General features: G+C 41.3%; 2 protein-coding genes across 4 annotated transcripts in view; one reads left to right on the forward strand and one right to left on the reverse strand.

The window, feature by feature from the left end:
* cenpp (centromere protein P) overlaps positions 1–24,598 on the forward strand; it is a 375,236-nt gene that overhangs the window by 267,940 nt on the left and 82,698 nt on the right. The window lies entirely within an intron of this gene.
* The window catches only part of ecm2 (extracellular matrix protein 2, female organ and adipocyte specific), an 83,334-nt gene that overhangs the window by 6,601 nt on the left and 52,135 nt on the right, over positions 1–24,598 (reverse strand). Inside the window, exons 6-8 of one of the 2 annotated variants that reach the window (XM_030133495.1) lie at positions 4,441–5,049; positions 1,804–1,919; positions 1,588–1,723 (exon numbers count right to left, since the gene is read on the reverse strand). In XM_030133495.1, coding sequence (XP_029989355.1) covers positions 1,588–1,723; positions 1,804–1,919; positions 4,441–5,049 — 861 coding nt within the window. Of the gene's footprint in view, positions 1–1,587; positions 1,724–1,803; positions 1,920–4,440; positions 5,089–24,598 lie in introns of both variants that reach the window. The other variant, XM_030133494.1, reaches the window with a different exon arrangement.

Below are 24,598 nucleotides of genomic sequence, written 5' to 3' on the forward strand. Positions count from 1 at the left end.
GTTCATCCTATCTCAAAAATTCTTTCACATAAAGCTTGTGGAGAGTCTTGTGAACATATCAATGTAAAAAAAATGTGGGGGGAAAAAAAGTCAGAACTGAATAAGCAGTGACTGTGTAAAGTGCAGTTAGTCAAATTAATTATATTACTAGTAGTATATTAAACATAATAATCCGTTCTGGAGTCATCAGCTGGGTGTGAGATTGAGCTGAGCACTCATTCATTCCTTATGAGGAATTAATCAGAGATGTTTGGATCTTAGTGGCAGTGTTTGGCAACTGATGTCACCACAGACTTGCTGTAGACCTGCATTCAAATGAGAAGCCTCCTTTTAACTGTATTTTTTCAGCTTTATTTTTTACACCTGTCTGTGTACTGTATGTGTGTGTCTATGTTGACTGTGTGTCTATGTTGAATGTGAATTACCTACATGGTGCTTTTCCTGTCAATTGTATGTCTGTGTTTCTGTGGAGCCTTAATCACCTGTAATCTGACACCTGGGACTGACACAGACCAGAGCTGCCATTACCATGGTGATGAGCACTGCAGCACTTAGACACAGACACAAAGAAGCTGGTTTCTGCCTCTGAGGGGCTCTGGAACAGCCTTTGAACATCTGCTAATTACAGGAAAACCGTAAATGATAGGTGAAAACTAAAATGATCTTGAGTGTCAGACAGACTTGGGGAACACACAGATGTATTTTTTGCCTACACTGTAAGAAATGACCAAGTTATCGCAATGAAAAAACAGTCAGTTCACCAGGAGAAGAAAAATGCAGTTACAATGGGACCCTGTGGCAGGAAAGGAGGGATTTGCCCCCAAACTGCTGCCTGCCATTTCACGTTAAACAGAGCTAGCTGTTCAAACATGGGATCATATGAATCCCAGGAACCGTGGCTACATTTTTGGAAAAGATCATTCTACTCCTGTATATTGTTTGGCCGGGAGGGTGAGTTATCCAGAAAATTTTCAGGTGAATTTTTGCTGCTCCTCCACTCTACCTTTACGACATCACACACTCTTAACAGAGGAGATTGTCCAAATCTGAGTGAAAATTGTCCAAATTTTCACTCAACCCAGGGGGTTTTTAAGACTCACCTATTGAAAACCACAAACGTCATCATACCAAATACATTATTGCAGAGAGTACAAAAATGCCTGCATTTTTAAAGTTTAAATGAAGTCTGTAGGTCAAAGTATGGCGAAGTAGTAATGTTTGGAAACAAGTGGAGTTTTCTGGCAGATTTTTTCCTCTCCCCATTCTTTTCCAATGGGAATTTTTTCGCAGTTTTTAGGAAATAACTGCAAAAAAGTGCAAAAAAATTCATGAATGTCTAATAAAAGTCATAGCACAATGAACCTGTATGTTGTGATGTATAATTTGCAGGGGTTTTCACAAAGACCTAGGATGAGTTAGCGGATGAAATTTTGTCCGGAAGATGAAGAAGAAATGCACAGAAGAACAATACGTTGCTCGTGGCTTTGCCACAAGCCCCTATTGACTCCCTGAATCAGATCATGAACACAGATTGGCCCTAAAACACTGCAAGACAACAGTATTTCTGTACTTTATCTGTAGTAGAACCTTGGAAACAGTCCTTGTCAACGCCTCTCAGCCTGTTCTCATTAATCTTGAGCTCCTGCAGGGTTGGGGGGAGGTGGGGGGGTACAACCTCCAGAAGGTTCCCATCCAGGTAAAGACGCCTCAGCATCTTCAGACCCTGATACACATTTAAACATGACTGTCATTCTTCTGACTCATGGAAAGGCTGTACAATGATTATAAAAGAGTGTGTCCTACTTTAAAGGCCTGAGTGTCGATGCCTGCAGAGGTCAGCTGGTTTTTCTTCAGGTTGATCCACTCCAGGTTTGGGATACCATTAAAAGCTTCAGATGGGATGATGCTGATGTTGTTGCCTGAAAGTTAGAACACCTTTAGTCAGTTTGGATTTTATTGTGGAAAAACACAAACAGGAAGTGGAGTCCTAGCTCTTTCAGATGATTAGTTTAATTAATGTTGTTAATACTTTGATTATACTCTAAAATTAAGTGAAATTGCATTTAGATTCAGATTGAGTTTATTTATCCTTAACAGAAATTCAGTTTTAACTGTAACTTTGGCAGCAAATATGTTTGTATTACATAACAAACGACGGGTTCCATGATACTTTGTCACATTACATAACCTGGTAGCTGGAGCAGGTTAGGTTTGTCTAAATTTATACTAAAAACTATACTATTTTTGTCCACATTCAGACATAGTGAGAGACAGTTATGCTGAATTCCACCTACTATATAAAATGGAAAAAGAACTAGTCTGATCTGACATCTTACGAAACATGGTGAAAACGGAAGTAACGCATGCACTCATTCTAAGGTAACTGACACAAAACATTTGTTATTTTAAATACAATAATGAAAATGTAGTTCAGGATATGATATTCAATTTTTGCTGTTTGATCAGCAGATATGGATGAAAACCTTTAAAAAGGAGGTTGAATGTGATGAAACTCATCATATACAGTGGTGCCTGGACTTTCAAGTTCAATTCATTCCGTGACCGAACTCGTAACTCAGTTTGCTCATATAGCAAATAAATTTTCCCTGTTGAAATAAAATGAAGTGCCTTTAATCCATTCCAGCCCCATACGTCCAAATATGTCGAGATAGCGTCTAGTGTATCTAAAACTTATTTCTAAATAATGAGTAACGTGCTTTGAACCTATGTATAACTTACAGTATATTGAACTTACACATATTAAGGTTTGTAGACGTATTTGACAGTGGCGATTTCTCATAGACTGCAAGGGAAGCCCGGCTTCCCCTAAAATTACGAAAATTAAATGGTTAAATATGTACGGTTGTGTTGACATTTCATTGACTACAAATGTGTTAGAACACGTTCATCTCAAAGACGAGTTTGTTCAGAATCAGCTTTATCACAAATCAACGGAGTCGATGTTGTTCACTTCTCCTCCATTCCCGTTGCGCTGTTTTCTCATTCGATCTCTGCTCAGTGCATTTGTCCGTAGACTGCGGTCGTCTATGGGCTTCAATGGGACTGAGTGGAACAGTTTTTTTCATTGCCTCAAAACTGGACGGTAATTGGATAAATGCTACAATGTTGTCCCGCCCCCGGACGCCGGGCGTCTCTGGGGGTGAATGGAGCTGTGGGCGGAGCTTGGCCGGGCTGGGTGCCAGAATCCCATGTGCGATTGGAGGATCAGTTAAAAGGCTGAATCCCGTTTGACTGACAGCTATTTTCAGATCTACTCCTTCACTGACACGGTTCAGTTTAATACCGCCGCGCATTCTGCTGTGAAAGAGAGACAGAAACCACTACAAAATTACTCGTTCATTTCTTGCACTGTAAATAAAACACACTCATTGTACTTCCTTGTTTCAATTTAACATAATTTCAGCGTTTTCTTGTTTCAGTTACATAATTTAATCATTTCTTGTTCGAGTTAAATATCGTTTTGTAGATAGTTAAATCAGTCATACTGTCGGCTAGGTAGGAGTGAAAAGAGATTCTCTTGTTTAAAAAGGCTGAAGTCTTATACCCACAACACAACGGGCCAAGGCCATCTAAGCAGCCTAGCTCTGCTGGACATTCAGAGGACCCTAGTCCAGTCCCTGGAAAAGACGTCTACTTGGTACGATAAGGTCACTGAGCATTTTCTTAAAAAGGAACGAAGGGCCGAATTTATGTTTAAATAACTTGACTTTTTTTTTTTTTTTTGATGTAAGCCAACAATGAGCTTCCCCTGTCTGAAAGACGAGCAGCCGCCACTGGTATTTGACATGTTCTGAATGACCTTTCACCTCTTCCCGACACAAAGCATTTCAGCACCTCACCTCTGGACAGCGACAGCAGGACATAATACCTGTAATATCTAATGTCACCATCACCTACGCATTTAGAATTAATTAAAAAAACTAACCAACTAAAATAAAACACGTTTAAATTAAATACTCATTATTAATGTTCCAAAGCCACAGGGTGCTTCAGTAGAGGGATGGCAGAGCCACCTTTGTCTCCGGAGCCCGGTAGGATATATAAAAATGGGGTTTAGAGGAGGAACCTGTCAGTACTCCTCTAGATGCCATGGTGAGCAGAGACATGGACCATCCACCACAACAATTCATACTAGTCCTGCAACATCTGTCTGTTTATTGGATGCTATAACAATATCTGTCTGTTTATTGGATACCACAACTAACAGCGGCAGATCTGAAACTGGCTTGCAACTCAAAGCAAAAAACTGAGTGATGGCTCGTACCTTGGAAAACTTGTAAGTTGGTGAACTTGTGACTCAAAGTACCAGTGTAATTAGTTTCTTAAAGTGTGAATGTTCTGAATAAGGTTTTGTGACTTAGTTATTTCAACTCTCTGTTTAGCTGAATGTGAAAAACAGGTGATGAAACACTGACTCACCCTCCAAACTCAGAGACTTGAGTTCAGGGATTGACAGAGGAGGGAAGTGGCTGAGTTTTGCATTTTCACATGTGATGGAGATGTCTGATATGTCACAGCCTGGTGGCAGCAGTGCTTCCACCTCCACCCCATTCTCCACCACCTCCACATTCTCTATGGCAGTTGGAGGTGTTGGGATGGGAGCAGCCAGGAGCTCCAGTTCCTCTGGTTTCTCTGGTTCTTTCATCTGAAACACATCTCCTCTGAGCCACTCCACCTCCTCCTCTTCCTCCATTAGCCTCTCCTCCTGCCTCCTTCTCTCTTCCTTCTGCCTCCTCTCTGTCTCCTCCTTTTTCTTCTTCCTGACCTCCGCCTCCATCTGCCTTCTCCACTCCTCCTCTTTCTCCTCTTGCAGCCTCAGTGCCTCCTTTTCTTCCCGCCTCCTCTTCTCCACTATCTTCCTCTGCCTCTCCTCCTGGTCCTTCCGCTGCCTCCTCCTCTTCCTCCTCGCCTCATCCTTCTTCCTCAGGCGCTCCTCCTCTTCATGGTGTTCCTCCTCTTCTCTCCACAGGATGCTTTGGATCTCCTCCTGGGTCAGCAGGGTCACAGGGTCACTGGGGTCATTGGGAACTGGAGAGTCACCAGAAAGGTCAAGGCTGAGGTCAGGGTCTGGGGCAGCCAATCACAGGACAGGAAGGGAGAGAAAGTATGGAGAAACAAAGAAGGAAGGAGGAGAAAAAACAAAACTAAAACTGAAAGACAGTATAAATAGAAAAACAAGCAGGAGGTGCTATGTTAGTGTTAGAGACAGACAGAATCTACAGAGCAGAACGCTGCTGTAGCCTGATCTACTGAACAACTACTGAACATCTACTAAACATCTACTGTACATCTTCTAAACATCAACTGAACGTCTACTGAACATCTGCAGAATGTCTACTAAACGTCTACTGCACATCCACTGAAACACAGTAAAGTTGTCTGGTTTGTGAAATAGTCGATTCAAATGCTAATTATTAAATAAATACATGTTTGTATAGAAGATACATATTGAAAATGAAGTAACTACAAACTACTACTGAGTCAACAGACAAACTGTGGTCAGCTTGAAAGCTAATGTCAATTGATTTGGCTGATTGAAAAAAAAAATCACAGTTTCCCTCCTAAAACCAAAGGTAACATGTTATTTTTCTTTCAGTCCCAAACTTCTTTGTTTTGTCTAGAAATGCTGGTTACAGGAAGTATCAGAACTGAGTGTGTTTCTGGTGCAGATCAGGTAGTCCCCATTGACGGCCCCCCCACACCCCCCAAGGGGTCAGATATGCTGTAGTTCTTGAGTTACATTAAGACACTAAAGGATTGTATCATATAAATGCTTGATGATGTGTATTGTATTTTAGTATCAGTATCATTCATTTGCCCTCATGCTTCCCCAGCTCTATTTGTCTAACTATGGTCACCTCTGGCTTCAACAAGTCACCATGGTGACAGACAACACACAAACAAAAAAGGCAGTTTAGAAACTACTGACATCACTGTGGACACTTCTGCTGTGGCTAAAAACATGGAAACTTCAGGTGTGGAATGAGCTAACAATGGTTTAGCAAACACAACGAGCCCAGAAATGGATTTTTCCTTCGTTAAGCCTCTGTGTTCGCTGAGCCATTGTTAGCTCACTATTTGTGATGAAGGGTGCACTACACTGGAATCCCTCTGATCTAGATTTAGTTATGGGACCCACTACACTGCAATCCCTCTTACCCAAATTCAGTTACGGGATCCACTACACTGGGATCCCTCTGATTCAGGTTCAGTTATCTGATCCACTACACTGAAGTTCTTCTGATCCAGATTCAGTTCCAGGATCCATTACACTGGGGTTCTTCTGATCCAGATTCAATTCCAGGATCCACTATTCTCAGATCCCTCTGATCCAGATTTAGTTACGGGACCCACTACACTGGGATCTCTCTGACCCAGATTCAGTTTCAGGATCCACTACACTGGGATTCCTGTGACCCAGATTCAGTTACGAGATCCACTACACTGGGATTCCTCTGACCCAGGGGTGCGTTTCTGCACTAGTTCATTAAATCGTTCAGCCCAGTGCAACGCAAAATACATCTATTTAATGCATTTTGCGCTATCCCGTTTCTGGGCTCGCTCTTTGTTCGTTGACAACTAGTGCAACGAAAAATGCGTTCATTCGTTAGTTTGTTAACCCCAGCGCAACGCAAAATGCACTATCCCGTTTCTGGGCTAGTTCATTAAAAATGAGCGCTCGCCCAGTTCCTTGTTCCAGGGCTGATTTTAACGCAGACCTCAGAGGTCCGCGTTAGAAGGAGGATGTATTCTAGTAGATTCATTTCACTCCATTTCTGTCATGTATTTCCTTTGAAATATTATTTACATTTGTAGAAGATTTCAGCACAAGTCTGACAATATGTTTAATGATATCAGATTTTTTCCATGGACACTTTGCACTGATAAAAACAAATTTACCGAGTGAGGACTGATCCGCTCACTTTTATTTTCCATGGATTTATGGATAAATAGAAAAGCACTCGAAGAGCGCAGACCTCCGCCAAGGTATATCAGTGCCCCCCCACCCCCCAGATCACCACCAAAATTGTATCATTTGGCCAACTAAGGGTTGATTTAGGGGCGTGGCCATAATTATTTTTTTTGTCTCCTCATAATGAATCTGTGTACCGATTTTCGTGGCTCAACGACAAACTTTATGTTGGACGCGCTCCCATCGGCGCAATGCATTTCCACTTTTCAAGGGGGCGCTGCTGCAACATTTCTTTACCGACCTCTACCTATATGGAAACCTATATGTAAATTCAATTTTGCACATTTCTGAATTTTGGGCAAAATTTGGTGAGTTTTCATAAATGTTCAGGGGGTCAAAATTGAGCTCAAAGCGCAGGAGAAAGAAAAATTCAAGCCGCAAGCGGCATCTAAAGGCTCTCACCCAGGGCACGTCCAGTAGAAGTATGCTCATCGTTCAGAGGGTGGCACTCTAGCACCAAATTTCAATGTCTTCTGATGAATGGGTGTAGGCCTGGGAGATTGACAATTGACTCAAATTTGAGAAAATTACTGTTCGTAAGTCGGAACTGAAAAAATTTTTATATAAATAAATCTGTAGGGGGTGCTGTGGAGAAAAAAATTATATTTCTTCCATTGAATGGGTGTAGGCCTGCGAGATGTACCACTGAGTCAAATTTGAGCCAAATTGGTTTTCGTATGTCCAAACTGATGCAATTTTCATGAAGGTAAATTTGTAGGGGGCGCTATTGAGCAAAATGGCAATTTCTTTTGATAAATGGGTGTAGGCCTGGGAGATTGACAACTGCTTCAAATTTGAGCATAATTGGTGTTTGTATGTCTGAAGTAAAGTAATTTTTGTAAAGGTAAAAATGTAGGGGGCGCTATAGCGCTAAATTTCAATTTTTTCTGATATATGGGTATAGGCCTAAAAGATAGACGTCTGAGTCAAATTTGAGCCAAATTGGTGTTCGTATGTCCGAACTGAAGCAATTTTAATAAAAAAAAAAAAAAAAAAACTGGTAGGGGGCGCTATAGCGCGAAATTTAAGTTTCTTTTGACAAATAGGTGTAGGCCTGGGAGACAGATGTCTGAGTCAAATTTGAGCCAAATCGGTGATCGTATGTCTGAACTGATGTCATTTTTGTAAATGTAATTTGTAGGGGGCGCTATAGAGCAAAATTTCAATTTCTTTTAGTAAATGGGTGTAGGCCTGAGAGATGGACGTCTAAGTAAAATTTCAGCCAAATCGGTGTTTGTATGTCTAAGCTGAAGAAATTTTTGTAATGGTAAATTTTTGAAAAAACTTCGCAAAGTTTGCAACCTCGTCGCACAAAAACGGTGACACCGATTAAAAAAATTCGGATAACTTTTGATGCCCCACTTCTGTAGATACTGTACACCGATTTTCAGCTCATTTGACCAAACGGCTTAGTAGGAGATAGTTAAAATAACACATCAGCAAAAACGCTGACTCAGCATTTTGGAAATTTCAATCCAATATGGCCGACTAAGGGTTGGTTTTGGGGCGTGGCCATAATAATATTTTTTATTTGTCTCCTCAAGATGAATCTGTGTACCGATTTTTGTGGCTCTATGACAAACTTTATGGGGGACACGCTCCCATTGGCGCAATGAATTTCCACTTTTCAAGGGGGTGCTGCCGCAACATTTCTTTAGCGACATCAACGAAACCTATATGTAAATTCAATTTTGCACATTTTTGAATTTTGGGCAAAATTTGGTGAGTTTTCGTAAATGTTCAGAGGGTCAAAATTGAGCTCAAAGCGCAGGAGAAAGAAAAATAAGACAAAAAATTTTTAAAAAATAATTAAAGCCGCAAGCGGCATCTAAAGGCCCTCACCATGGGCACGTCCAGTAGAAGAATTTCCATCGTTCAGCAGGTGGCGCTCTAGCACCAAATTTCAATAACTTCTGATGAGTGGGTGTAGGCCTGGGAGATTGACAACTGATTCAAATTTGAGGCAGATCTTTGTTCGTATGTCCACACTAAAGAAATTTTTGTATAAGTAAATCTTGAGGGGGCGCTATGCAGCTAAAATTAAATTCCTTCCATTGAATGGGTGTAGGCATGCAAGATGTACCACTGAGTAAAATTTGAGCCAAATCGGTGTTCGTGTGTCCAAATTAATGATATTTTAGTGACAGTAAATTTGTAGGGGGCGCTATCCAGCGAAACGGCAATTTCTTTTAATAAATGGGTGTAGGCCTGGGAGATTGAAAATTGATTCAAATTTGAGCCAGATTGTTGTTCGTATGTCTGAAGTGAAGTAATTTTCGTAAAGGTAAAATTGTAGGGGGCGCTATAGCTCCAAATTCCAAATTTTTCTGATAAATGGGTGTAGGCCTGAGAGATAGATGTCTGAGTCAAATTTGAGCCAAATTGGTGTTCATATGTCCGAACTGAAGCAATTTTAATAAAAAAAAAATTAAAAAACTTGTAGGGGGCGCTGTAGTGCAAAATTTCAGTTTCTTTTGACAAATAGGTGTAGGCCTGGAAGACAGATGTATTAATCAAATTTAAGCCAAATCGGTGTTCGTATGTCCGAACTGATGTTTTTTTTTGTAAATGTAAATTTGAAGGGGGCGCTATAGTGCGAAATTTCAATTTCTTTCAATAAATGAGTTTAGGCTGGGGAGACAGATGTCTGACTCAAATTTGAGCCAAATCGGTGTTCGTATGTCCGAACTGATGTCATTTTTGTAAATGTACATTTGTAGGGGGCGCTATAGTGCGAAATTTCAATTTCTTTTAATAAATGGGTGTAGGCCTGGGAGATAGATGTCTGAGTCAAATTTCAGCCAAATCGGTGTTCGTATGTCTGAGCTGAAGCAATTTTTGTGATGGTAAATTTTCGAAAAAACTTTGCAAAGTTTGCAACCACGTCAAAGAAAAACGGTGATGCCGATTCAAAAAATTCGGCTAACTTTTGATGCCCCACTTCTCTAGATACTGTACACCGATTTTGAGCTCATTCGGCCCAACGGCTTAGTAGGAGATAGTTAAAATACAACGTCAGCCAAAACGCTGACTCAGCATTTTGGAAATTTCAATCCAATATGGCCGACAAAGGGTTGGTTTAGGGGCGTGGCCATAATAATATTTTTTGTTTGTCTCCTCATGATGAATCTGTCTACCGATTTTCGTGGCTCTACGAAAAACTTTATGTTGGACGCGCTCCCATTGGCGCAATGCATTTCCACTTTTCAAGGGGGCGCTGCCGAAACATTTCTTTACCGACATCTACGAAACCTATATGTAAATTCAATTTCTCGAACTTCTGAATTTTAGGCAAAATTTGGTGAGTTTTCGTAAATGTTCAGAGGGTCAAAATAGAGCTCAAAGCGCAGGAGAAAGAAAATAAGACAAAAAAATAATAATAATAATAAAAATAAAAATTAAAGCCGCAAGCGGCATCTAAAGGCCCTCGCCAAGGGCACGTCCAGTGGAAGTATGCTCATCGTTCAGCAGGTGGCGCTCTAGCCCCAAATTTTGTGTCTTCTGATGAATGGGTGTAGGCCTGGGACATTGACAATTGATTTGAGACAAATCAGTGTTCGTATGTCCGAACTGAACAAAATTTTGTATAAATAAATCTGTAGGGGGCGCTATAAGCCAAAATTCAATTTGTTCCATTGAATGGGTGTAGGCCTGTGAGATGTACCACTGAGTCAAATTTGAGCCAAATCGGTGTTCGTATGTCTGAACTGATGCAATTTTCGTGAAGGTAAATTTGTAGGGGGCACTACTGAGCGAAGTGGCAATTTGTTTTGATAAATGGGTGAAGGCCTGGGAGATTGAAAACTGATTCAAATTTGAGCCAAATTGGTGTTCACATGTCTAACATGAAGTAATTTTCGTAAAGGTAACATTGTAGGGGGCGCTATGGTGCCGAATTTAAAATTTTTCTGATAAATGGGTGTAGGCCTGGAATATAGATGTCTGAGTCAAATTTGAGCCAAATTGGTGTTCGTATGTCCGAACTGAAGCAATTTTAATATAAAAAAATATTAAAAATTTTTGCAGGGGGCGCTGTATTGCAAAATTTCAGTTTCTTTTGATAAATAGGTGTAGGCCTTTGAGACAGATGTCTGAGTCAAATTTGAGCCAAATCGGTGTTCGTATGTCCGAAGTGATGTCATTTTTGTAAATGTACGTTTGTAGGGGGCGCTATAGTGCGAAATTTCAATTCCTTTTAATAAATGGGTGTAGGACTGGGAGATGGACGTCTGAGTCAAATTTCAGCCAAATCGGTGTTCGTATGTCTGAGCTGAAGCAATTTTTGTGATGGTAAATTTTCGAAAAAACTTCGCAAAGTTTGCAACCTCGTCACACAAAAACGGTGATGCCGATTCAAAAAATTCGGCTAACTTTTGATGCCCCACTTCTCTAGATACTGTACACTGATTTTGAGCTCATTCGGCCAAACGGCTTAGTAGGAGATAGTAAAAATACAACTTCAGCGAAAACGCTGACTCAGCATTTTGGAAATTTCAATCCAATATGGCCAAAAAAAGGGTTGGTTTAGGGGTGTGGCCATAATAATATTTTTTGTTTGTCTCCTCATGATGAATCTGTCTACCAATTTTCGTGGCTCTACGACAAACTTTATGTTGGACGCGCTCCCATTGGCGCAATACATTTCCACTTTTCAAGGGGGCGCTGCCACAACATTTCTTTACCGACATCTACGAAACCTATATGTAAATTCAATTTCTCACACTTCTGAATTTTAGGCAAAATTTGGTGAGTTTTCGTAAATGTTCAGAGGGTCAAAATTGAGCTCAAAGCGCAGGAGAAAGAAAAAAAAGACAAAAAAAAAATAATAATAATAAAAATAAAAATTAAAGCTGCAAGCGGCATCTAAAGGCCCTCGCCAAGGGCACGTCCAGTGGAAGTATGCTCATCGTTCAGCAGGTGGCGCTCTAGCCCTCAAAGCGCAGGAGAAAGAAAAATAAGACAAAAAAAAATAAATAAAAAAAATAAAAATAATAATAATCTGAGCAAGAACAATATAGCTGTTTCTATGGCAACCACGTATTTGCCCTTTTTTGAAAGTTCTCGAGGTCCCCCACATGTCTGTGGGGTCAGATGTCACGTGTCGTGCACTTACACCCACATGACTGACCGTGACTGGGCGTGTCCCATTGACTCACATTCATTCTGAGCAGGTGTAAATATGCGATTTGTGCACATGTCATATACATCGTCGGAAAGGTCTCAGTGCCGTGAATGTGAATATGTGTGAGAGTGGCGACAGTGGCGAAAGGCGACCGCGTCACTGGCAATTTCGTCCCCATGCGCCCACTGCAGACTCAATAGGCCCTGCGCCGACTTTACTCGACTCGGGCCTAATAATAATAATCTGAGCAAGAACAATATAGCCGTTTCTATGGCAACCACGTATTTTCCCTTTTTTGAAAGTTCTCGAGGTCCCCCACATGTCTGTGGGGTCAGATGTCAAGTGTCGTGCACTTACACCCATGTGACTAACCCCGAGTGCGCGTGTCCCATTGACTCCCATTCATTCTGAGCAGGTGTAAATATGCGATTTGTGCACATGTCATATACATCGTCGGAAAGGTCTCAGTGCCGTGAATGTGAATATGTGTGAGAGTGGCGACAGTGGAGAAAGGCGACCGCGTCACTGGCGATTTCATCCCCATGCGCCCACTGCAGACTCAATAGGCCCTGCGCCGGCTTCACTCGGCTCGGGCCTAATAAGAATCTGAGCAAGAACAATATAGCCGTTTCTATGGCAACCACATATTTGGCCTTATGTGAAAGCTCTCGAGCTCCCCCACATGTCTGTGGCGTCAGAGGTCACGTGTTGTGCACTTACACCCACATGACTGACCCCGAGTGGGCGTGTCCCATTGACTCCCATTCATTCTGAGCAGGTGTAAATATGCGATTTGTGCACATGTCATATACATCTTCGGAAAGGTCTCAGTGCCGTGAATGTGAATATGTGTGAGAGTGTCGACAGTGGTGAAAGGCGACCGCGTCACTGGCGATTTTGTCCCCATGCGCCCACTGCAGACTCAATAGGCCCTGCGCCGGCTTTACTCGGCTCAGGCCTAATAAAAAAATAATAATAATAATATTAAAGCCGCAAGCGGCATTTAAAGGCCCTCGCCACGGGCACGTCCAGTAGAAGTATGTCCATCGTTCAGCAGGTGGCACTCTAGCACCAAATTTCAATGTCTTCTGATGAATGGGTATAGGCCTGGGAGATTGACAACTGATTCAAATTTGAGGCAAATCTTTGTTTGTATGTCCGAACTAAAGAAAGTTTTGTATAAGTAAATCTGTAGGGGGCGCTATGCAGCTAAAAATAAATTTCTACCATTGAATGGGTGTAGGTTTGCGAGATGTACCACTGAGTCAAATTTGAGCTAAATCAGTGTTCGTATGTCCGAATTAATGCAATTTTCGTGAAGGTAAATTATTAGGGGGCGCTAATGAGCAAAGTGGCAATTTCTTTTGATAAATGGGTGTAGGCCTGGGAGACTGAGCACTGATTCAAATTTGAGCCAAATTGGTATTCATATGTCTAACATGAAGTAATTTTTGTAAAGGTAAAATTGTAGGGGGCGCTATGGCACCGAATTTCAAATATTTCTGATAAATGGGTGTAGGCCTGGGAGATAGATGTCTGAGTCAAATTTGAGCCAAATCGGTGTTCGTACGTCCGAACTGAAGAAATTTTAATAAAAAAATATTAAAAATTTTTGTAGGGGGCGGTGTAGTGCAAAATTTCAGTTTCTTTTGACAAACAGGTGTAGGCCGGGGAGACAGATGTCTGATTCAAATTTCAGCCAAATTGGTGCTCGTATGTCCGAACTGATTTCATTTTTGTAAATGTACATTTGTAGGGGGCGCTATAGTACAAAATTTCAATTTCTTTTAATAAATGGGTGTAGGCCTTGGAGATAGACGTCTGAGTCAAATTTCAGCCAAATCGGTGTTCGTATGTCTGAGCTGAAGCAATTTTTGTAATGGTAAATTCACGAACAAACTTTTCAAAGTTTGCGACGTCGTCACACAAAAACGGTGACACCTATCCAAAAAAGTCGGCTAACTTTTGATGCCCCACTTCTCTAGATACTGTACACCTATTTTGAGCTCATTCGGCCAAACGGCCAAGGAGGAGATAGTTAAAATACGACGTCAGCGAACACGCTGACGAAGCATTTTGGAAATTTCAATCCAATGTGGCCGACTAAGGGTTGGTTTTGGGGCATGGCCATAATAATATTTTTTGTTTGACTCTTCATGATGAATCTGTGTACCGATTTTCGTGGCTCTACAACAAACTTTACGTTGGACATGCTCCCATTGGCGTAATGCATTTCCACTTTTCAAGGGGGCACTGCGGCAACATTTCTTTACCGACATCTATGAAACCTATATGTAAATTAAATTTCTCGCACTTCTGAATTTTGGGCAAAATTTGGTGAGTTTTTGTAAATGTTCAGGGGGTCAAATTTGAGCTCAAAGAGCAGGAGAAGAAAAATAAATAAAAAAAAAAACAAAGAAAAATTAAAGCCGCAAGTGGCATCTAAAGGCCCTCGCCAAGGACACGTCCAGTGGAAGTATCCTCATCATTCAGCAGGTGGCATTGTAGCCTCAAATTTTGTGTCTTCTAATGAATGGGTGTAGGCCTGGGACATTGACAATTGATTTGAGACAAATCAGTGTTCGTATGTCCGAACTGAACAAAATTTTGTATATATAAATCTGTAGGGGGCGCTATGAGCCAAAATTCAATTTGTTCCATTGAATGGGTGTAGGCCTGCGAGATGTACCACTGAGTCAAATTTGAGCCAAATCGGTGTTCGTATGTCTGAACTGATGCAATTTTCGTGAAGGTAAATTTGTAGGGGGCGCTACTGAGCGAAGTGGCAATTTCTTTTAATAAATGGGTGTAGGCCTGGGAGATTGACAACTGATTCAAATTTGAGCCAAATTGGTGTTCGCATGTCTAACGTGAAGTAATTTTCGTAAAGGTAACATTGTAGGGGGCGCTATGGCGCCGAATTTAAAATTTTTCTGATAAATGGGTGTAGGCCTGGGATATAGATGTCTGAGTCAAATTTGAGCAAAATTGGTGTTCGTATGTCCGAACTGAAGCAATTTTAATAAAAAATATTGAAAATTTTTGTAGGGGGCGCTGTAGTGCAATATTTCAGTTTCTTTTGATAAATAGGTGTAGGCCTTTGAGACAGATGTCTGAGTCAAATTTGAGCCAAATCGGTGTTCGTATGTCCGAAGTGATGTCATTTTTGTAAATGTACATTTGTAGGGGGCGCTATAGTGCGAAATTTCAATTTCTTTTAATAAATGGGTTTAGGCCTGGGAGATGGACGTCTGAGTCAAATTTCAGCCAAATCGCTATTCGTATGTCTGAGCTGAAGCAATTTTTATGATGGTAAATTTTCGAAAAAACTTCGCAAAGTTTGCAACCTTGTCACAGAAAAACGGTGATGCCAATTCAAAAAATTCGGCTAACTTTTGATGCCCCACTTCTCTAGATACTGTACACCGATTTTGAGCTCATTTGGCCCAACGGCTTAGTAGGAGATAGTTAAAATACAACTTCAGCGAAAACGCTGACTCAGCATTTTGGAAATTTCAATCCAATATGGCCGACTAAGGGTGGGTTTAGGGGCGTGGCCATAATAATATTTTTTGTTTGTCTCCTCATGATGAAAATGTCTACCGATTTTCGTGGCTCTACGACAAACTTTATGTTGGACGCGCTCCCATTGGCGCAATGCATTTCCACTTTTCAAGGGGGCGCTGCCGCAACATTTCTTTACCGACATCTACGAAACCTATATGTAAATTCAATTTCTCACACTTCTGAATTTTAGGCAAAATTTGATGAGTTTTCGTAAATGTTCAGGGGGTCAAAATTGAGCTCAAAGCGCAGCAGAAAGAAAAATAAGACAAAAAAAAATTAATAATAATAATAAAAATAAAAATAATAATAATCTGAGCAAGAACAATATAGCCGTTTCTATGGCAACCACGTATTTGCCCTTTTTTGAAAGTTCTCGAGGTCCCCCACGTGTCTGTGGGGTCAGATGTCACCTGTCCTGCACTTACACACATGTGACTGACCCCGAGTGGGCGTGTCCCATTGACTCCCATTCATTCTGAGCAGGTGTAAATATGCGATTTGTGCACATGTCATATACATTGTCGGAAAGGTCTCAGTGCCATGAATGTGAATATGTGTGAGTGTGGCGACAGTGGCGAAAGGCGACCGCGTCACTGGCGATTTCGTCCCCATGCGCCCACTGCAGACTCAATAGGCCCTGCGCCGGCTTTACTCGGCTCGGGCCAAATTAAAGCCGCAAGCGGCATCTAAAGACCCTCGCCACGGGCACGTCCAGTAGAAGTATGTCCATCGTTCAGCAGGTGGCGCTCTAGCACCAAATTTCAATGTCTTCTGATGAATGGGTGTAGGCCTGGGAGATTGAAAATTGATTCAAATTTGAGGCAGATCTTTTTTCGTATGTCCAAACTAAAGAAATTTTTGTATTAGTAAATCTGTAGGGGGCGATATGCAGCTAAAATTAAATTTCTTCTGTTGAATGTGTGTAGGCCTGCGAGATGTAGCACTGAGTCAAATTTGAGCCAAATCGGTGTTCGTATGTCCGAATTAATGCAATTTTCGTGAATTTAAATTTGTAGGGGGCGCTACTGAGCGAAATGGCATTTTCTTTTGATAAATGGGTGTAGGCCTGGGAGATTGACAACTGATTCAAATTTGAGCATAATTGGTGTTCGCATGTCTAACGTGAAGTAATTTTCGTATAGGTAAAATTGTAGGGGGGGCTATGGCACCGAATTACAAATTTTTCTGCTAAATGGGTGTAGGACTAGGAGATGGACATCTGAGTGAAATTTGAGCCAAATCGGTGTTCGTATGTCCGAACTGAAGCAATTTTAATAAAAAAATATTAAAAATTTTTGAAGGGGGCGCTGTAGTGCAAAATTTCAGTTTCTTTTGACAAATAGGTGTAGGCCTTGGAGACAGATATCTGAGTCAAATTTTAGCCAAATCGGTGTTCGTATGTCCGAACTGATGTCATTTTTGTAAATGTACATTTGTAGGGGGCGCTATAGTGCAAAATTTCAATTTCTTTTAATAAATGGGTGTAGGCCTGGGAGATGGACGTCTGAGTCAAATTTCAGCCAAATCGCTGTTCGTATGTCTGAGCTGAAGCAATTTTTATGATGGTAAATTTTCGAAAAAACTTCGCAAAGTTTGCAACCTTGTCACACAAAAACGGTGATGCCGATTCAAAAAATTCGGCTAACTTTTGATGCCCCACTTCTCTAGATACTGTACACCGATTTTGAGCTCATTCAGCCAAACGGCTTAGTAGGAGATAGTTAAAATACAACTTCAGCGAAAACGCTGACTCAGCATTTTGGAAATTTCAATCAAATATGGCCGACTAAGGGTTGGTTTAGGGGTGTGGTCATAATAATATTTTTTGTTTGTCTCCTCATGATGAATCTGTGTACCAATTTTCGTGGCTCTACGACAAACTTTATGTTGGACGCGCTCCCATTGGCGCAATGCATTTCCACTTTTTAAGGGGGCGCTGCCGCAACATTTCTTTACCGACATCTATGAAACCTATATGTAAATTCAATTTCTCGCACTCCTGAATTTTAGGCAAAATTTGGTGAGTTTTCGTAAATGTTCAGAGGGTCAAAATTGAGCTCAAAGCGCAGGAGAAAGAAAAATAAGACAAAAAAAAAATTAAAGCCGCAAGCGGCATCTAAAGGCCCTCGCCAAGGGCACGTCCAGTGGAAGTATGCCCATCGTTCAGCAGGTGGTGCTCTAGCACCAAATTTCAGTTTCTTCTGATGAATGGGTGTAGGCCTGGGAGATTGACAACTGATTCAAATTTGAGGGAAATCATTGCTCGTATGTCCGAAGTAAGGACATTTTTGTATAAGTAAATCTGTAGGGGGTGCTATGCAGCTAAAACTAAATTTCTTCAATTGAATGGGTGTAGGCCTGCAAGATGTGACACTGAGTGAAATTTGAGCCAAATTGGTGGTCGTATGTCTGAAGTAATGCAATTTTCGTGAAAGTAAATTTGTAGAAGGCGCTAGTGAGCGAAATGGAAATTTCTTTTGATAAATGGGTTTAGGCCTGGGAGATTAACAACTGATTCAAATTTGAGCAAAATTGGTGTTCGTGTGTCTGAAGTGAAGTAATTTTCGTGAAGGTCAAATTTAGGGGGCGCTATAGCTCCAAATTTCAAATTTTTCTGATGAATGGGTGTAGGCCTGAGAGATAGACGTCTGAGTCAAATTTGAGCCAAAATGGTGTTCGTATGTCTGAACTGAAGCAATTTTAATAAAAAAATTTAAAAAAACTTGAAGGTGGCGCTGTAGTGCAAAATTTCAGTTTCTTTTGACAAATAGGTGTAGGCCTGGGAGACAGATGTCTGAGTCAAATTTGAGCCAAATCGGTGTTCGTATGTCCGAAGTGATGTCATTTTTGTAAATGTACATTTGTAGGGGGCGCTATAGTGCGAAATTCTAATTTCCTTTAAGTATTGGGTGTAGGCCTGGGAGATGGATGTCTGAGTCAAATTTCGGCCAAATCGGTGTTTGTATGTCTGAGGTGAAGCAATTTTTGTAATGGTAAATTTTTGAAAAACTTCGCAAAGTTTGCAAACTTGTCGCACAAAAACGGTGACACCGATTCAAAAAATTCGGCTAACTTTTGATGCCCCACTTCTCTAGATTCCGTACACCAAATTTCAGCTTGTTTGGCCAAACGGCTTAGTAGGAGATAATTAAAAAATAACGTCAGCGAAAATGCTGACTCAGCATTTTGGAAATTTCAATCCAATATGGCAAACTAAGGGTTGGTTTTGGGGCGTGGCCATAATAATATTTTTTGTTTGTCTCCTCATGATGAATCTGTGTACCGATTTTTGTGGCTCTACGACAAACTTTATGTTGGACGCGCTCCCATTGGCGCAATGCATTTCCACTTTTCAAGGGGGCGCTGCCGCAACATTTCTTTACCGACATCTACGAAACCTATATGTAAATTCAATTTCTCGCACTTCTGAATTTTGTGCAAAATTTGGTGAGTTTTCGTAAATGTTCAGGGGGTCAAAATTGAGCTCAAAGCGCAGGAGAAAGAAAAATAAGACAAAAAAAATAAAAATTAAAGCCGCAAGCGGCATCTAAAGGCCCTCGCCAAGGGCACGTCCAGTGGAAGTATGCTCATCGTTCAGCAGGTGGCGCTGTAGCCCCAAATTTTGAGTCTTCTAATGAATGGGTTTAGGCCTGGGACATTGACAATTGATTTGAGACAAATCAGTGTTCGTATGTCCGAATTGAACAAAATTTTGTATATATGAATCTGTAGGGGGCGCTATGAGCAAAAATTCAATTTGTTCCATTGAATGGGTGTAGGCCTGTGAGATGTACCACTGAGTCAAATTTGAGCCAAATCGGTTTTCGTATGTCTGAACTGATGCAATTTTCGTGAGGGTAAATTTGTAGGGGGCGCTACTGAGCGAAGTGGCAATTTTTTTTGATAAATGGGTGTAGGCCTGGGAGATTGACAACTGATTCAAATTTGAGCCAAATTGGTGTTCGCATGTCTAACGTGAAGTAATTTTCGTAAAGGTAACATTGTAGGGGGCGCTATGGCGCCGAATTTAAAATTTTTCTGATAAATGGGTGTAGGCCTGGGATATAGACGTCTGAGTCAAATTTGAGCCAAATTGGTGTTCGTATGTCCGAACTGAAGCAATTTTAATAAAAAGTATTAAAAATTTTTGTAGGGGGCGCTGTAGTGCAAAATTTCAGTTTCTTTTGATAAATAGGTATAGGCCATTGAGACAGATGTCTGAGTCAAATTTGAGCCAAATCTGTTTTCGTATGTCCGAACTGATGTCATTTTTCTAAATGTACATTTGTAGGGGGCGCTATAGTGCAAAATTTCAATTTCTTTTAATAAATGGGTGTAAGCCTGGGAGATGGACGTCTGAGTCAAATTTCAGCCAAATCGCTGTTCGTATGTCTGAGCTGAAGCAATTTTTATGATGGTAAATTTTCGAAAAAACTTCGCAAAGTTTGCAACCTTGTCACACAAAAACGGTGATGCCGATTCAAAAAATTCGGCTAACTTTTGATGCCCCACTTCTCTAGATACTGTACACCGATTTTGAGCTCATGCGGCCAAACGGCTAAGTAGGAGATAGTTAAAATACAAGTTCAGCAAAAACGCTGAATCAGCATTTTGGAAATTTCAATCCAATATGGCCGACTAAGGGTGGGTTTAGGGGCGTGGCCATAATAATATTTTTTGTTTGTCTCCTCATGATGAATCTGTGTACCGATTTTTGTGGCTCTACGACAAACTTTATGTTGGACGCTCTCCCATTGGCGCAATGCATTTCCACTTTTCAAGGGGGCGCTGCCGCAACATTTCTTTACCAACATCTACGAAACCTATATGTAAATTCAATTTCTCGCACTTCTGAATTTTGTGCAAAATTTGGTGAGTTTTTGTAAATGTTCAGGGGGTCAAAATTGAGCTCAAAGCGCAGGAGAAAGAAAAATAAGACAAAAAAAATAAAAATTAAAGTCGCAAGCGGCATCTAAAGGCCCTCGCCAAGGGCACGTCCAGTGGAAGTATGCTCATCGTTCAGCAGGTGGCGCTGTAGCCCCAAATTTTGAGTCTTCTAATGAATGGGTTTAGGCCTGGGACATTGACAATTGATTTGAGACAAATCAGTGTTCGTATGTCCGAACTGAACAAAATTTTGTATATATAAATCTGTAGGGGGCGCTATGAGCAAAAATTCAATTTGTTCCATTGAATGGGTGTAGGCCTGTGACATGTACCACTGAGTCAAATTTGAGCCAAATCGGTTTTCGTATGTCTGAACTGATGCAATTTTCGTGAAGGTAAATTTGTAGGGGGCGCTACTGAGCGAAGTGGCAATTTCTTTTGATAAATGGGTGTAGGCCTGGGAGATTGACAACTGATTCAAATTTGAGCCAAATTGGTGTTCGCATGTCTAACGTGAAGTAATTTTTGTAAAGGCAACATTGTAGGGGGCGCTATGGCGCCGAATTTAAAATTTTTCTGATAAATGGGTGTAGGCCTGGGATATAGACGTCTGAGTCAAATTTGAGCCAAATTGGTGTTCGTATGTCCGAACTGAAGCAATTTTAATAAAAAGTATTAAAAAATTTTGTAGGGGGCGCTGTAGTGCAAAATTTCAGTTTCTTTTGATAAATAGGTGTAGGCCTTTGAGACAGATGTCTGAGTCAAATTTGAGCCAAATCTGTTTTCGTATGTCCGAACTGATGTCATTTTTGTAAATGTACATTTGTAGGGGGCGCTATAGTGCAAAATTTCAATTTCTTTTAATAAATGGGTGTAAGCCTGGGAGATGGACGTCTGAGTTAAATTTCAGCCAAATCGCTGTTCGTATGTCTGAGCTGAAGCAATTTTTATGATGGTAAATTTTCGAAAAAACTTCGCAAAGTTTGCAACCTTGTCACACAAAAACGGTGATGCCGATTCAAAAAATTCGGCTAACTTTTGATGCCCCACTTCTCTAGATACTGTACACCGATTTTGAGCTCATGCGGCCAAACGGCTTAGTAGGAGATAGTTAAAATACAAGTTCAGCAAAAACGCTGACTCAGCATTTTGGAAATTTCAATCCAATATGGCCGACTAAGGGTGGGTTTAGGGGCGTGGCCATAATAATATTTTTTGTTTGTCTCCTCATGATGAATCTGTCTACCCATTTTCGTGGCTCTACGACAAACTTTATGTTGGACGCGCTCCCATTGGCGCAATGCATTTCCACTTTTCAAGGGGGCGCTGCCGCAACATTTCTTTACCGACATCTACGAAACCTATATGTAAATTCAATTTCTCACACTTCTGAATTTTAGGCAAAATTTGGTGAGTTTTTGTAAATGTTCAGGGGGTCAAAATTGAGCTCAAAGCGCAGGAGAAAGAAAAATAAGACAAAAAAAAAAAAAAAATTAAAGCCGCAAGCAGCATCTAAAGGCCCTCACCAAGGGAACGTCTAGTGGAAGTATGCTCATCGTTCAGCAGGTGGTGCTCTAGCCCCAACTTTTGTGTCTTCTAATGAATGGGTGTAGGCCTGGGACATTGACAATTGATTTGAGACAAATCAGTGTTCGTATATCCGAACTGAACAAAATTTTGTATAAATAAATCTGTAGGGGGCGCTATGAGCAAAAATTCAATTTGTTCCATTGAATGGGTGTAGGCCTGTGAGATGTACCACTGAGTCAAATTTGAGCCAAATCGGTGTTCGTATGTCTGAACTGATGCAATTTTCATGAAGGTAAATTTGTAGGGGGCGCTACTGAGCGAAGTGGCAATTTCTTTTGATAAATGAGTGTAGGCCTGGGAGATTGAACACTGATTCAAATTTGAGCCAAATTGGTGTCCGCATGTCTAATGTGAAGTAATTTTCGTAAAGGTAACATTGTAGGGGGCGCTATGGTGCCGAATTTCAAATTTTTCTGATAAATGGGTGTAGGCCTGGGATATAGACGTCTGAGTCAAATTTGAGCCAAATCGGTGTTCGTATGTCCGAACTGAAGCAATTTTAATTAAAAATATTAAAAATTTTTGTAGGGGGCGCTGTAGTGCAAAATTTCAGTTTCTTTTGATAAATAGGTGTAGGCCTGGGAGATGGACGTCTGAGTCAAATTTGAGCCAAATCGGTGTTCGTATGTCCGAATTGATGTCATTTTTGTAAATGTACATTTGTAGGGGGCGCTATAGTACGAAATTTCAATTTCTTTTAATAAATGGGTGTAGGCCTGGGAGATGGACGTCTGAGTCAAATTTCAGCCAAATCGGTGTTCGTATGTCTAAGCTGAAGCAATTTTTGTGATGGTAAATTTTCAAAAAAACTTCGCAAAGTTTGCAACCTCGTCACACAAAAACGGTGATGCCGATTCAAAAAATTCGGCTAACTTTTGATGCCCCACTTCTCTAGATACTGTACACCGATTTTGAGCTCATTCGGCCAAAGGGCTTAGTAGGAGATAGTTAAAATACGACGTCAGCGAAAACGCTGACTCAGCATTTTGGAAATTTCAATCCAATATGGCCGACTAAGGGTTGGTTTAGGGGCGTGGCCATAATAATATTTTTTTTTGTCTCCTCATGATGAATCTGTCTACCGATTTTCGTGGCTCTACGACAAACTTTATGTTGGACGCACTCCCATTGGCGCAATGCATTTTCACTTTTCAAGGGGGCGCTGCCGCAACATTTCTTTACCGACATCTACGAAACCTATATGTAAATTCAATTTCTCGCACTTCTGAATTTTAGGCAAAATTTGGTGAGTTTTCGTAAATGTTCAGAGGGTCAAAATTGAGCTCAAAGCGCAGGAGAAAGAAAAATAAGAAAAAAATAAAAAATAAAAAATAATCTGAGCAAGAACAATATAGCCGTTTGTATGGCAACCACGTATTTGCCCTTTTTTGAAAGTTCTTGAGGTCCCCCACATGTGTGTGGGGTCAGATGTCACCTGTCGTGCACTTACACACGTGACTGACCCCGAGTGGGCGTGTCCCATTGACTCCCATTCATTCTGAGCAGGTGTAAATATGCGATTTGTGCACATGTCATATACATTGTCGGAAAGGTCTCAGTTCCGTGAATGTGAATATGTGTGAGAGTGGCGACAGTGGCGACAGTGGCGACAGTGGCGAAAGGCGACCGCGTCACTGGCGATTTCGTCCCCATGCGCCCACTGCAGACTCAATAGGCCCTGCGCCGGCTTTACTCGGCTCGGGCCTAATAAAAATAAAAATAAAAATAAAAATAATAATAATCTGAGCAAGAACAATATAGCCGTTTCTATGGCAACCACATATTTGGCCTGATTTGAAAGCTCTCGAGCTCCCCCACATGTCTGTGGGGTCAGATGTCACGTGTCGTGCACTTACACACATGTGACTAACCCCGAGTGCGCATGTCCCATTGACTCCCATTCATTCTGAGCAGGTGTAAATTTGCGATTTTTGCACATGTCATGCACATCGTCGGAAAGGTCTCAGTGCCGTGAATGTGAATATGTGTGAGAGTGGCGACAGTGGCGAAAGGCGACCGCGTCACTGGCGATTTCGTCCCCATGCGCCCACTGCAGACTCAATAGGCCCTGCGCCGGCTTTACTCGGCTCGGGCCTGATAACAAGAATCTGAGCAAGAACAATATTGCCGTTTCTATGGCAACCACATATTTGGCCTTATGTGAAAGCTCTCGAGCTCCCCCACATGTCTGTGGGGTCAGATGTCACGTGTCGTGCACTTACACCCACATGACTGACCCCGAGTGGGCGTGTCCCATTGACTCCCATTCATTCTGAGCAGGTATAAATATGTGACTTGTGCACATGTCATGTACATCGTCGGAAAGGTCTCAGTGCCGTGAATGTGAATATGTGTGAGAGTGGAGACAGTGGCGAAAGACGACCGCGTCACTGGTGATTTCGTCCCCATGCGCCCACTGCAGACTCAATAGGCCCTGC

Source organism: Sphaeramia orbicularis, chromosome 5, assembly GCF_902148855.1.
Source record: "Sphaeramia orbicularis chromosome 5, fSphaOr1.1, whole genome shotgun sequence".
NCBI lineage: Eukaryota > Metazoa > Chordata > Actinopteri > Kurtiformes > Apogonidae > Sphaeramia > Sphaeramia orbicularis.